Source organism: Pyrus communis, chromosome 6 (assembly GCF_041283825.1).
Source record: "Pyrus communis isolate YQ-2024b chromosome 6, ASM4128382v1, whole genome shotgun sequence".
Taxonomy (NCBI): Eukaryota; Viridiplantae; Streptophyta; class Magnoliopsida; order Rosales; family Rosaceae; genus Pyrus; species Pyrus communis.
In genome coordinates, this window is record NC_142570.1 from 22,513,437 (window position 1) to 22,527,046 (window position 13,610).

A 13,610-nucleotide genomic window follows, 5' to 3' on the forward strand; every position below is an offset into this window, starting at 1 on the left:
ACCAGTGTTTGCTAAACTATGATTCATGTTTTTTACTATAGTGCTGAAAATGTTCGCCCACCGAAAAAATGAATGACCGTAGTCTCCGTTATCAGCGGCTACAAAGTTGCTTTCCATTTTATTTATTTATTTATTTTTTTTTTTGCCCTTAAACATGTGTGGCTGAAAACTTACTTGCTGAAACAACAACAGAACAATTTTTTGGGTTTTTTTATAACTACTTAAACAGGTGCCTTGCCTGCAGGACATGTATTTTGCCACCTTAAGTGCAGGGGCAAAATATGTGTGGATTGCATCTTCCTTCTGTAACTTATGGAAACAGGCATCCTGCATCTTTATTACTTTAACATTAGTGCTTGAAAGATTAGCTGTTGAAACAAGAACAACCCACTTTTTTATCTTTTTTGTTTAGCTGTTAAAACACGTGCCTAGCCTGCATAACATATATTTTGTCATCTTAACTTTAAGGGCAATACATGTGTTATATACATGTTGCTCCTGTTTCTCTAGGAAATAGAGCATTTCTTTTAGTTGTATCTTTTGTAATTCACTTGGTTGAATGTATGTAAAAGCTGAACTACTTATCTTACCGACACCGTTCACTCACCTATCATTTTTGTTCGTTCATGATTTTGTTGAATTTTTTTTTTCAAGTTAAACATGTTTAATTCATGTGGTTAAGATTGGTGCATTCAAATTCCGCAACAACGCATGAGCATTTTTCTAGTAAAGACTATTTCTTCGGACACAAAATTATGGTAAAATTTCGAACTCTTGTTACCCGCAACGGTGGAAAACCCACCTTTCAAAACTACAGATGCTCAGTATTGACAAGGGAATGCACAAAGTCCAGTAAGTAAATCTGTACCCCACCAATTTACAGACACCATTTTCCGCTCCGGCAAAGAAGAGAAGCGAGAAAGGCACAGATGAAATCGAATGAGCCTTCACCTATGCAATTTTTTCTATTTTTGTTTTTCTTTAAACAAAAATGAAAGTCTAAAGAAAACAAAACGAAAGGAGAAGATTTTTCTTTTTCCCTCCGTAAAAGAGCAGTTCCCAACAACTCCCATCTGCAAAATCTCACTTTGTCCTCCTCAACCCCAATATTTTGCATCTATTAAGTATTTGGTGATATAAAATATCAGCCTATTAGTTGTATGCTTATGCTGTGAGAGAATAGAAAACCCTAATGGACCCATGCAACTGTCAGCACCAAAGCTTTTCCCTACTGCTTGCAGAATATCCCTAGCCGAAAAACCGAAATTGCAATATCACCTGTTTAGAGAGAATACTGCTTGTGTATAATGTTTCATAGGTACTTTCCTGATGACTTCCAGATTCTTCCTTCAAGCGATATAACCATAACCGTGACGTCGTCATGATACTTCCTGCGAGCTCCTTGCGGGATGTCCAGTAATTCATGGAAATCCATTCCTGCAAAACAAAACAGTTCACGTTCAAAGCTTGAAAACTCTAGAAAATTGTGTATATGTCCAAACTAGTCAGACAAATATCGGATAACGAGGAACTAAATGCAGACCATTTTCAGTCCATTAGGGCACAAAATTTCTATTCCAGGTTTAATTTACTACATAACCCACCAGGTCAGATATTGGATGATGCCAGCAAAAACATACTATCATTTTCATTTCAAGTGTTCAGTAAAGTCTGCTTTCGGCAGGCCAAAAACCTAAAACCTTAGATGGGTAAAGTTTCAAGCACCTTCAATGAACTCCTTCCTCCACCAAAAACTGATGCTTCAGCTGTATACACACTTGATGCTGATGCTTCAGCCATACACACTCGATGAAAAGCACCGGAAAAGGACTAACAACTACTGAAATCTACACCTAAAAATGCACCAAATATGGATGTATTACCTATATGCATATATCAGCAAGCGCTACTTAAATCTACACCCAAAATGAACCAAGATCCCATCAACATTAATCTTTTGGAACTGTAAATAGCATTGTAAACAGCAGTCCATCAATGAAACCGTAAATAATTCAGTTCAAGCTTCACCAAACTTATCCCAGAAGTCTTACTCCTACAAATGAGAACTACATATTTATTTTCTTCTAATGAAAATGAATGTAACTTTCTGTTAAGGGAAAAGAATTGCATGTCTTATTCTATTAACCTCCGGAAGCGGAGGAAGAATCACTCCTTGCTCCGGCACTCCTAGGCAGGAGTGCAAATAATAGAGTCATTGTGGCAGTGTCATTAGCATTCTTGCAGAGTTGTACATAGATCCTTATGGAAAGCATATAATATTGCCTTCCGCAACCCCAACCATGAAATACCTTAACAAATCAAATGAATCCATGCATAGGAAATAGGCTGTCACAGCACAAAGTATAACGGCTTGCTAAATCTGATGCCTACCAGGGGTGTAAATGAGCCGAGCCAAGTACAAAAGTGCTCAAGCTTGACTTAGCGCTCAACTGATATTATCACGTAAACATATGCCCAAGCTTGGCTTGAATGATTTTTTCAAGTTCGCTCTGTTCATCTGTAAAGTGAACTCGATCTTTTGTTTGGTTTGACTTACCGAAAATTGGAAAGTAATATAAATAAATAAACATAATTACAAAACCGTGGATATTATTTTTGAAGGATTACTTGCCCTAATAAACTGCAAATAATAAGCTAAAGACTTTTGAAGTGACTGCATGTCCAAGACCAAAAATAAAAAATAAATAAATAAAAATACAAGATACGAGCTTATGAGCCGAAAATAGCAAAAGCTCAAGCTGGATTCATTTTTCTAACGAGCCTACTATTTTGCTCAAGCTCAGCTCATTTCACTTACGAACCGAGCTTGAGCGAGCCAAAACAGACCGAACATGAGTCGAACTCGAACCGTTCAAACCGGTTTACAACCCTAACGCATACTATATTTTAAAGAAATTGCTTTATGGCAAAATTACACTTCATTCAGAGTACTTACACATTCGAAAGAATTGCAGTAGTTTTTGTAACATCAATAGTTTCAAAGTAATTATCTGATAAAATTCATATGTTTTCATACGGAAAATTTGGTAAAACGTCAGTGAGATTTTAGTTTGGGTACCGAAATTTCCATGCAGCTTTCTACATGTGATCTGAAAAGTTCAAGCAGAAGTTGAAGATGAACAACTAGAACAAAGAAGAAGGCCTCCTTCTCTGTGTTGAAAACTTTTTTCAATCATAACGTGTTGAAAATTTGACTCTGGATTCGGCTCTAGAACCCAAATTAGATTGAATGTTTGGGCAAAAATGGGATTTGGTTAATAATGTCTTTGGGGTTTGTTACAATTACTAGTTTAGGCCACGTTACAAATGTAGGCCTTATCACTTAAAATTTCCCGTGTTTAAAGGTAGGCTTTGCTCTTTCTTTGTTTCAGTAAACCTGGACTACCGAAATATCTACAACTGCCGATAATTTCATCCTTGAATTATGCAAGGCTAAAAACCCATGAAGCCAGTGCAGTTCTTTTGTAAATTATCTACTTAATTTAATACATAACTATTTCCAATCCTAAAGAGTAGTGCCTGCATCCAACATTCTAACACCTTCCTACTAAGTCTTGCATTATTCTTGCCATGAACAATTCAAACTAAGAGGAAAAAGAACACCAAAAGTATGTATATACAATTTGCACAATATAAGAGGCAATAGAAACGGAGAAAATTACCAGCTTTCTTTGCAGCACGGAAAAGAAGCTCCTCTATCAGGTGTTGTGCAGGGTCTCCATCTGGAAACTTCTCCATAAAATTCTCAACATGTGAAACTACTTCCTGATTGCTAAAATACTGATACAAACCGTCTGATGACAGGATTAAGAACTGATCACTAGGGCAGAGTCTATGGTGCCGAAGAGAAGGCAAACATGATATGTATGGTGCGGTACCAATGTACTCATTTCGAAACATTTCCAATAATGTGTCGTTCCACTTGGGCTGCACAACAAAAGAAAATCACATTATTACCTATTGAACACACTGGATTGTGCATCCAAATGTACTTGTACATGATGAGCTTCATGCAGCAGGAAAAACACAAAATCATAAGTAACTTTAACAAATTTTCCTGAAGATTCTGGTTTTGATTGATTACAGCGAAAAAAAAAAATTGAAATATACAGAAATATATTATACTTACAGTGGTAATAAACTTATGTACATGATTTCTTGTTAAAAGAGAAAAAATATGTACAAATTGGAGTTGACCGTTACACAACTTGGGACACTTGAAACTCTATGTCAATAATTAGGGGACATGGTTAGGTCATTCCTTTATTATACAAGTAATGTCATGCCGTAACTTTCCAATAGATGTGTAATAATCATGCACAGCTATGGATGTTTAGAAAAGATGGCCTCATCCTAAGAAGGAAAATATGCTCATTGGCACTTGCAAGATTAAAGCTAACAATTTTACTTCAGATTTTCAAATAGTATATGAATAAGTATCTCCAAGCCAAACCATGCAAAAATTGAACTTTAACAGTATAGTTAACAATACTGTACTTAAACCTTTTTCAGAAATCCAGCCCCAAACGCTCTGGTAACTTTAAGACGACCTTTCACTCTATCATTGACAATACAATGTTTGTCATCTGGGTGTTCATTTTTTATTCTTGTTACTTCCTGCACAACAAAAAAAATAAACTGTTGAAAAACTAAAAACAAAAGAGTCTGAGCTTAAGATGCGTAAAACAATATGACTCAGAAACTAACCGAGGCAAATTCCAATAATAGTTACCAGAGGATGGTACGGATGGGAAAGAGAAGGAATAGTACAAAGAAGAACAACCAAATATCATCACCAATAAGAAGACAAAAACGAGTGTCCAAGTGCACTATTATTGTGAGAAGTAACTGTCTGGAATGGAGGTGAAAAGATCCAGCAGGGCATTGACAGAAAACACTTCACAATTATCAGCACACACACATCAGCCGCACATCCACAAGGTGATATTAAACATTGAAGAACTGGCACAAGAAAGAGATATATTCACGGAAGCTTCCACATATTGTCCCCCTCCATTAAAGGAATTGAACATGAAGGCAAATGAAAAGACAACCTATAAAGACGGGACAAGGAAAAGGAAGCTTCTTCCACTCTTTAAGCCTTTTGTCCCCCGTCCACAGAATGGACAGATTGATTAGGGCGATTGTACAAAATCTGGTTCAACCAATGGATGATTCAACTGTAGTAGGCTTATTGAAACAGTTGAAACCTGATTTGATAATTGCAATTCCTAGATGGTTTTTCTTTAGAGTCTAGACCACATCATAAATAATGACAAAAAACAAATTTTAGAATGCACCTCCATTATAATTAACTTCATTTAATAAATATTTTCAAAATATAAATCTTTCAAAGAATTACTGATGATATTTTAAATACTGATTAGATTTCTTATAAATTAATTCCTCGAGTTGCCACTACATTTTCCCACCACTTAAAGAAACACCAGAAGCTTAAGAAAGAACAAGAACATCAAAGCCGTGTGGCATTTTTAAAAAATAAAAACTTGAATACATATTTAGCTAAGTATTACACAATCTAAGGGGAACAAAAATATAAAGTAAAAAAATTTGATATCTAGCTCTAGCTGTCAGAAGACTACAACCGGCATGAAGTGTGCTTCAACTAGTAAAGATTTCTCTCACCAACTTTTCATACAGAATCAGAGAAATTCAAGATGTATCACCACGAGATTAAATTGTGAAGCATGCTGCTTCAAAAATGTTAACGACAGCAACTCAAGAACCAAGAGACCATGGAAAACAACCAAGTAATTGAGCGTTTGCATATCAAAATGTTTTTGATATTGATGCGGGATTGATTAGAAAAATTAATACTTAAACACACCACATACATCCAGGAAAATACTCACAACCAAGTAGGAATTCACTCATAACAGTTCAAACAATATGAGAACTAAAGCTACAGCTACATACATGAGAAGCAGAAAACTTACTTCTTCAATGCTCGTGCTGTGATCAGTGGACAGCTGCAATGCAGTCAATCGCACTGCTTGAGTAGCCGCCTTGCTGGCCACAGCTGAGGATGACTCAGTTATATCCTCAGCGTTCAACCCATTGTCCTTGTGCCCTGTCAAAGCACTGCTTGAATCACCTTCCTCCGACTCATAATGGGCAACAATGGCCCGACTATCCCCCAAATTCATCACATACACATCCTCATCCCTCATTAGCACAACCAACAAACACGACCCCATCAATGCAAGTTCTGGATTCGTATCATGAACCTTATCGGTCATCTCTAAATACGCTTCCTCCGTCACATGTAAAGCCCTTGACAATGCACTCAACACCAACTCGTGATCTACCGGGCCCTCCTTCATCTTCCTACCAGTTGGAGCAGACCTCTCCTCCACTCTGTTCTCAACCTCAACCTTTTCTTTATCCTCCAAACCAAACCTCCATGGAAACAATTTCTTACCATGACCCTGACCTTCCTTGTGCTTAGTCAAGCCTTGTTTCAATTTCGACAGCAAAAGCCATCGCCTACTCACTGCAGAACCCGAACCCTCATTGCTCACTGTAACTGCGTCATCAACAGAAAATGCAAACCTCTCGGAACCCGAAAGGTCAAGCCCCTCTTCAGCCTCAGCCTCAGCCAGCAATTCCCAAAGCCGCCGCCTCCTGACAACCTCAGATTGAAACGTCACTCTCTTTTCCCGATCAGCTTCGGGCAAGGGGTCAGAATCTGAAGTCGATTCATTTTTGGTTTGGACCTCTACAACTACTTCACTCTCTGAAGCTACATTTGGTGGTGGGTCACTGTTATTGGCTTCTTCGGCTTCCGGAGCTTGATCATCGTCATCAACCTCCCAAAATAAACCCTGAAGCTCATTGTAAAATGCACGGTAGAGATTACCCATCAGAAATTCCGGAGCATCGGGGCCATTAAACCCATCGTAAATCCCAACAAACAGCCACCCCTGCTCTTCCGATACAACCACATGTACACGATCCTCCCCAGCTTTGCCAAGAGCCCACTGGACATTGCCCTCGCTCTTGGGCTCAGGCTCCACCCCGATCGACGGTGGGCTGTCCTTCCGGCCGACGAAATTGAGCACCGGAACAACCCAGGGCCGCTGCTTCTTCTCCGAGAAATTCCGATACAACGCCTTCCCAATCCCCGAAATGCCCTTCTTCCGCCTCTTCACGTAAAACCCACCGAGCGGCGCCGAGAAGTGATCCCGCCCGTCGGGCCCCGCTGGGTTGGCGTTCGGGTCGAGGGGACCCGAGAGGGCGCCGCTCCCTAATGGGCCAGAGAGGAAGAAGCCCGGCCGCTCCATTGGACCCGAGGGATCTCGCTCGCCGCCACGTGGCACGGGCTGAAGAGGCAAGGCGCTAAACGACGACGTACTCTCAAAACCATTGACTAGACTCCCCCTGACGCCACCGCCGCAGCCGCCGAGAACGCTCTCAGTGGCATCGTCGTAAATATTGTCAAGCTGGAGGACAGTTCTGGGAGTAGCGCTATTGGCACTGACGGAAGCCCCGGAGATGGCTTTGAACCCGGTTTCGTGAAATCCGGGTCGGGTTCTGGCACCGGATTCGTGAGGAGGCGAGAACCGGAGGGAGTTGGAAGGGGAAATGAAGCGATCCGACTGAGTAGGAGAGAGGAAGCGAGCTGAGTTGCGGACGTAGCAGAAAGAGTGGCCTAGGGTTTCGTCCAGGGGCTCGGACGCCGCGAACACAACGTCGTTGTGGTCCGGCTGGTGGTGGTTGGTCCGGTGAACCGGCCGGAAGCAGTCGGAGAGGGTGGAGACTCCACTCCCCATCACATTTGAGTCGCGTCCCGCTGTTTGGCTACCGAGAAAATTGTCCCCTACACGATTTTCCGGCGAAGCTCAACAACCCAAATAACACCATTAGAAAAAACGAAAAATAAACAAAAAAAGAAAGAAGCAGAGAGAGAAGAGAGAGAAAGGGCGAGAAAGTAAACAGAGAGAGAAGGAGAGATGCAGTGATTTTATATTAGTAGTTGGGCAGACTGGCTGACCTCGTTTTTGTAGAGAGAGAAAGTCGTCACTTTCTCTCTCTAAACCCAATTTGTGAATTTTTTTGAATTTAAATCTTCTGTTGTTGGCTCTTGGTTGACGGCTACACCTGGTTTGGAGTACCTGCCACGTCGGAAGACACGTGGAACTACGGTGGTTTCCCGATTCGCGATTGGGACGTAGTTCTCGGTCGGACTATTTGTCCCTCCCTCCGGATTGGCGTTAGGGAAAGAAAGGAGGGAGGACACAAAGCGGTGGTGGGAGTGGGAGTGTTCAGCGTTCAATCACTCACTCTCTGCAGGGGTCAATGTTGAAGAAAACCGAGGTCGGATTGAAAAGGTTTGTCTTATAGGGGTGCTTTTGTCCTTTTCGCTGTTTGGATTATCGGACACCCTGTGACTTTAGACCCCGAGCCCAAGGCCCAATCTGGGTTGACCACAACCTTTCTGTTTTATCTCAAAGGACCATTATGCCCCTGGCAGGATCCTCATCATGTTGTTGTGGAATATTCAAAACACAGACGAGCAATATATATGTTATGTTGTTGTGGAATTCGGATGCATTCACTATTTAATGATGTGACAAACATTTCGGTTTCACAAATATGCATGTATGTTTTAGGAAATATTTTTGCCCACCACATTCAAGTGTTGGTCAAGCTCATATCATGAGTTGCCTACCGAATCAGTGTAATTTGAAGGGGATGCAACGATGGTTCTTGTTGCATTAAAACTTAAATAGTAGACGGAGCTTCTTCGTTGGGACATGTGATGAATGATGCTCGCCATTTATGCGTTCAATTTCTCAAATAAAACTCACTCATACCTGACGAGAGGCAAACAAGGTTGCTCACAGACTAGCACGATTCAATCTAACTTTAGATCGACGAATAAGTTGGTTTGATGAACCCCTTGATGTAAATCTTCTCTTGGAAGATGGTATCACTTTGTAATTTGTTAGTGCAGAAAGCTCTTTTTTCCTTCAACCGGGTTAAAATTTCTGGAAAGATTTTTATCGAGACTTATTTAAATGCACCCTATCCTCTCATATGTTAGTAATTTTTTCATCGTATGAATGAATATTGTATTTGCTCTAAAAAAACAACACTTATGCTTTGGAATTAATTGATTAGAACATAGTCGTATCTATCAACAATTTATCTTGTAGTCAATGGTCAATGTGCATGATTTTTATGGTAACCTACTTCAATCAAATCTAATTCAACTTTCTTGTAATTTCAAACATATTCATTCACCTGTTTTGATTTTAATTGTTCTTAAAATTTTAAGATGGATCAATATACATCATCAATGAGCTCCTCCTTCAATGTACAGAAGAGTTATCTCATAGTTTTCTCTAGATTCTTAACCCTACTCACAATTTGTGGAGTGCGAAGGTTGCTAGGAAACAAAATTATGCTTCATTAATAAAGGATAAGTGGAGATCTTAGATTCTTATCTTGTGAATTAACCATATTTGCTGACATACAAGCTAAGGGTTTACTCTCGATTAGATCCCCATGCTTTTTAGCTCTCAAATGACCAAATTTTAAGGTAATGAAAAATACTCATATCTTGGCCGAAAATTTTAAATGAAAATGTAAATTTACATCTTTAGGTTATGGGCCCCACTAGGTAGTATGTATATAATATCTTCAATTAAAAGTTCAACATGAGTTGATATAAAATCTTTCATAAACCTATTTCATTGTCTCGTAAGAATTTTCAACAATATGTTAAGGAGAAGGTTTCATCTTCCCCAACATAGATTCGAAAACAACAAAGAAGACACATATGACAGTTACAAGGAAGATCACGATCATATGAGCAGTCATACACCCAACAATAGTTCTGTATTTGCCTGAATTGAAACGAGTAACAAAAAAAAAACAAATATAAAATTGATCTTTTAGTTGTGATGTTTCACAACATTTTTTTAAATTCGCATGGTACTTGTTTTATTACTATTGTTCATTCTACAGACATAATGTTTTACTAGTCAAAGCAACAAAGTCAAAAGTCAAAATTTAGATTCATCAAACTATAGTAAATATGGATGGTGAGCATTACCACTACTAGACAATGGTGAGAAAAAATGCACCTCATGTTTTATGTACAATGCAAACAGCACAATGGAGGTAGCACATTCTGTGGTGTTGTTGGAACAAGAGTTGTCTGAATAATCGTTGGAATTTGAATGGGGTGCAATGATGGTTCTTGCTGCATTAAAACTTAATACAGCTGATGACACTTCTTCGTTGAGACATGTGGTGAATGATGCTCGCCATTTTATGCATTCAATTTCCCAACCAAAACTCACTTATACCTGGTGAGAGACAAACAAGGTTGCTCAAAGATTGGCCCGACAGGGTCTAACTTTAGATCAACGAATAATTTGGTTTGAGGAACCTCTTAATGTAATCACAGATCTTCTTTTGGAGAATAGTACAACTTTGTAATTTGTTAGTGTGAGACGCTCTTTTTTCCTTCAACTGGTTAAAATACCTAGCAAAATTTTTATCGAGACCCATTTAAACGCAACCTATCCTCCTATATGTACATAAATTTTTCGTTATATCAATGAATATCGTACTTGCTCTTAAAAAATAACACTTATACTTTGGAATTAATTAATTTGAACATGGTCGTATTTATCTTGTAGTCAAGGGTCAATGAGCATGATTGTAATGGTAACCTACTTCAATCAAGTCTTATTCAACTTTCTTGTAATTTCAAACATATTCATTCATCTATTTTGATTTTAATTTTCATTAAAATAAAAATATAAAAGTGTAAGTACTTTTTTTTTCTTCTTGAGTTGGACCAATATACCTTATCAATGACTCCTCATTCAATGCACAGAAGAGTTATATCATAATTTTCTCTAAATTCTTAGCCCTACTCAATATTCGTGGAGTGCGACGTTTGTTAGGAAACAAATTACGCTTCAGTGATAATGAATTAGTGAAAGATCTTAAGTTCTTATCTCGTGAATTAGCCATACTTGTTGACCTATAAGCTAATGGTTTACTCCAAATTAGATCCCCATACTTTCTTGCATTAGTCTCTATGAGCATCTTTACTAGAAGATGCAAAATGTCTTGGAATGAGTTTTTCACGAGATAAGAACCTAAGATCTGTGAGATGTTTCATGAAGCATCAAAGCAAATATATCGAAATTTTATTCTCATATGAAGCATCCCACAATTTTTTAAGTCCTGGAGAAGTTCAATTCTCTATTTAAGAGAGAAAAGAAGGAGGTTGGACGGAAGTCACAATAATACAATGATAAAATACTCGATTAGCCCTAACTTGAATCACATCTATTTTGCCATAGAATCCATAAGCATAAGTGGTGTTCACGAAAATATTATGGCATGGTCTTCCCAACGCCACAAGATTTTCTAAAATCTTATGTGAGGTATCAAATACAAGATTTTCTAAGTTTGGTATTTATTTGGTATGATAAAAACAACTTACAAGATGTACTTAATTATTTGAATCTTAAGGATCACATAACTATTGACCAAGTTATTACAATAATTTTGAAAATCGTGAATCTTTTGCACGTCGTGGTCGTGACTACCATAAACATTTGCATATCATTGTGCGAAAAAGACAAGACAAGCTGGAAAAAGAAAATGACTAGCATTGGTTGTTCAGCAATAAATAGACCAACATATTTTTCGAGTATTATTACTTCTTTTGTATCGTAAGAAAAGGTAACATAAGAGATGAAATTTGTTAAGAAGCGAATAATTGTTGAAGTACAAAAATTATGTAAGGGAGTACCCCTTTTTGATAAAAAATGATGCATTAATAAGTAGTGTCGTTGCAATAACAGAAAGCAATACATGGGTAAAGGGCGAACAAACATAAAATTAATCTATTAGTTGTGATGTTTCACGAACTTTTCTAAATTGGCGTAGTAGTTGTGTTATTACTATTGTTCATTCCACAAACATGAAATAAACGCTCTACAAGTCAAAGCAACACAATGAAGTCATATTAAGGTATCAAAGCAAATATATCGAAATTTTATTCTAACTCATGAAACATCCTATTATTTTTTTAGTCCTAGAGAAGTTCAATAATCTGTTTAAGAGAGGGAGGAAGGTGGTGGAAAGGAAGTCACAATAATATAATGATTAAATACTTGGTCAGTTATGGCCTGAATCACATCTCTTTTAATCGGGATCCCAAATTTATATCTCACCCATTGAAATTAGGTGACATTTCTTTTTTTCAGGTTTTCAACATATTGTATTATGACACTTGTGTTTTAGCCCATATTTCTGGCACACTGAAAATTTTTCCCTCCCAATGGCGATGGTAGACTGAACTTAAGGCTTGTACGTAATTTTGATTTTCAATTTTAATATTTTGTTACATGTACACTACGAAATTATGACAATTTAGTTCCCGCCGTTAGATTTACTACAAAAAAATTCATTAAATGATGACATGTCATGTGCAAACTGTGAAGCCTAGGTTTTTTTAGCTTACATGGCATAAAATTTAAAAATGAATTCAAATTTTCATTCCAAAATAGAAATTATATTAAAAGGGTTGTTTTATTTGCACTCTACATATTGTTAAATACACCTCATATGCTGAATGCACCACACATTTACTTTTTTAATTAAAATTTATCTTAAGACACGCCACTTACTTTCCAATACTACCTTTACTTGCCATACTTCATCTTTTTTAAAAAACGATAATATCTACACTATGAGGGTGGGGAACTAGTTAAGCCTCACAATGAACTAGCCACAATAATATGGTTCAAATATGCATTTGAAGATATCATAATACCACAGTGAAGAAGAATACCACAGTACCACTAGATCATAGTACTAAATGACTATAACCCATATACTTTTAAACACACCTTTTGCAGTAAGCTCGTCAATTCTGCCTCAGTTGATCAACCAAAGAAGCATCATCTATTTTTACCAAAAAGAAAAAAAGAAAAAAGCAGCATCATCTACTTCCCTTTGATACCAATGTCCATTTTTTAATAACAATTGGAAAGGAATCATATGGGAGGAGTAAAAATGTATAAAACTTCACAAGCATGAAGATGAATACATCTGCTGCGTTTAGTGATTCAATTAAGAGTATTGAGTCTACTAGAAATTGCAATAAAATCGCAGGCAATAAATATTTTTATTTGAATACACGTTGAAAATTATTTAGTGTGTATTTAAAAAATATATTTTTAGCATCTTTTGAAGGTTTAAATAATCATTTCATATTATGGTTTATAAGTCGTTTAATAATAATTTTTTATGTGAGTGTATTTTGTTAAAAAAATTCCACAATCATACCAACCCTCCATCATATGCTGTCCCGAGACTTCCCCGCCTTTTTCCCACCCACCCACCCAAAGAATTCAGCCGTCTTCTTCTATCCAAATCAAGCACTTGGATCAAATTAACAACAAAAAATCAGACATTCAAACCCAAATAGATCAACAAAAAATGAAACTCCATTACGTGAACGGCTGAGATTATTGGACTATGATTTTCTCCTCTTTTTTTTCCATCGCCTTCCATCCTCTTCTCTCACATTC

General features: G+C 37.6%; 1 protein-coding gene across 1 annotated transcript; it reads right to left on the reverse strand.

Annotated features, from left to right (window-relative positions):
* Nucleotides 1–753: 753 nt before the first annotated feature.
* Nucleotides 754–8,345, reverse strand: PLL1 (poltergeist like 1). The gene is made up of 5 exons (XM_068449819.2): nucleotides 8,036–8,345; nucleotides 5,979–7,861; nucleotides 4,525–4,638; nucleotides 3,684–3,948; nucleotides 754–1,437 (listed from the first exon to the last, which is right to left on the reverse strand). The coding sequence occupies exons 2-5, from the start codon at nucleotides 7,812–7,814 to the stop codon at nucleotides 1,313–1,315; spliced, it is 2,340 nt and encodes a 779-aa protein (XP_068305920.2). The 5' UTR covers nucleotides 7,815–7,861; nucleotides 8,036–8,345; the 3' UTR covers nucleotides 754–1,312.
* Nucleotides 8,346–13,610: the final 5,265 nt, after the last annotated feature.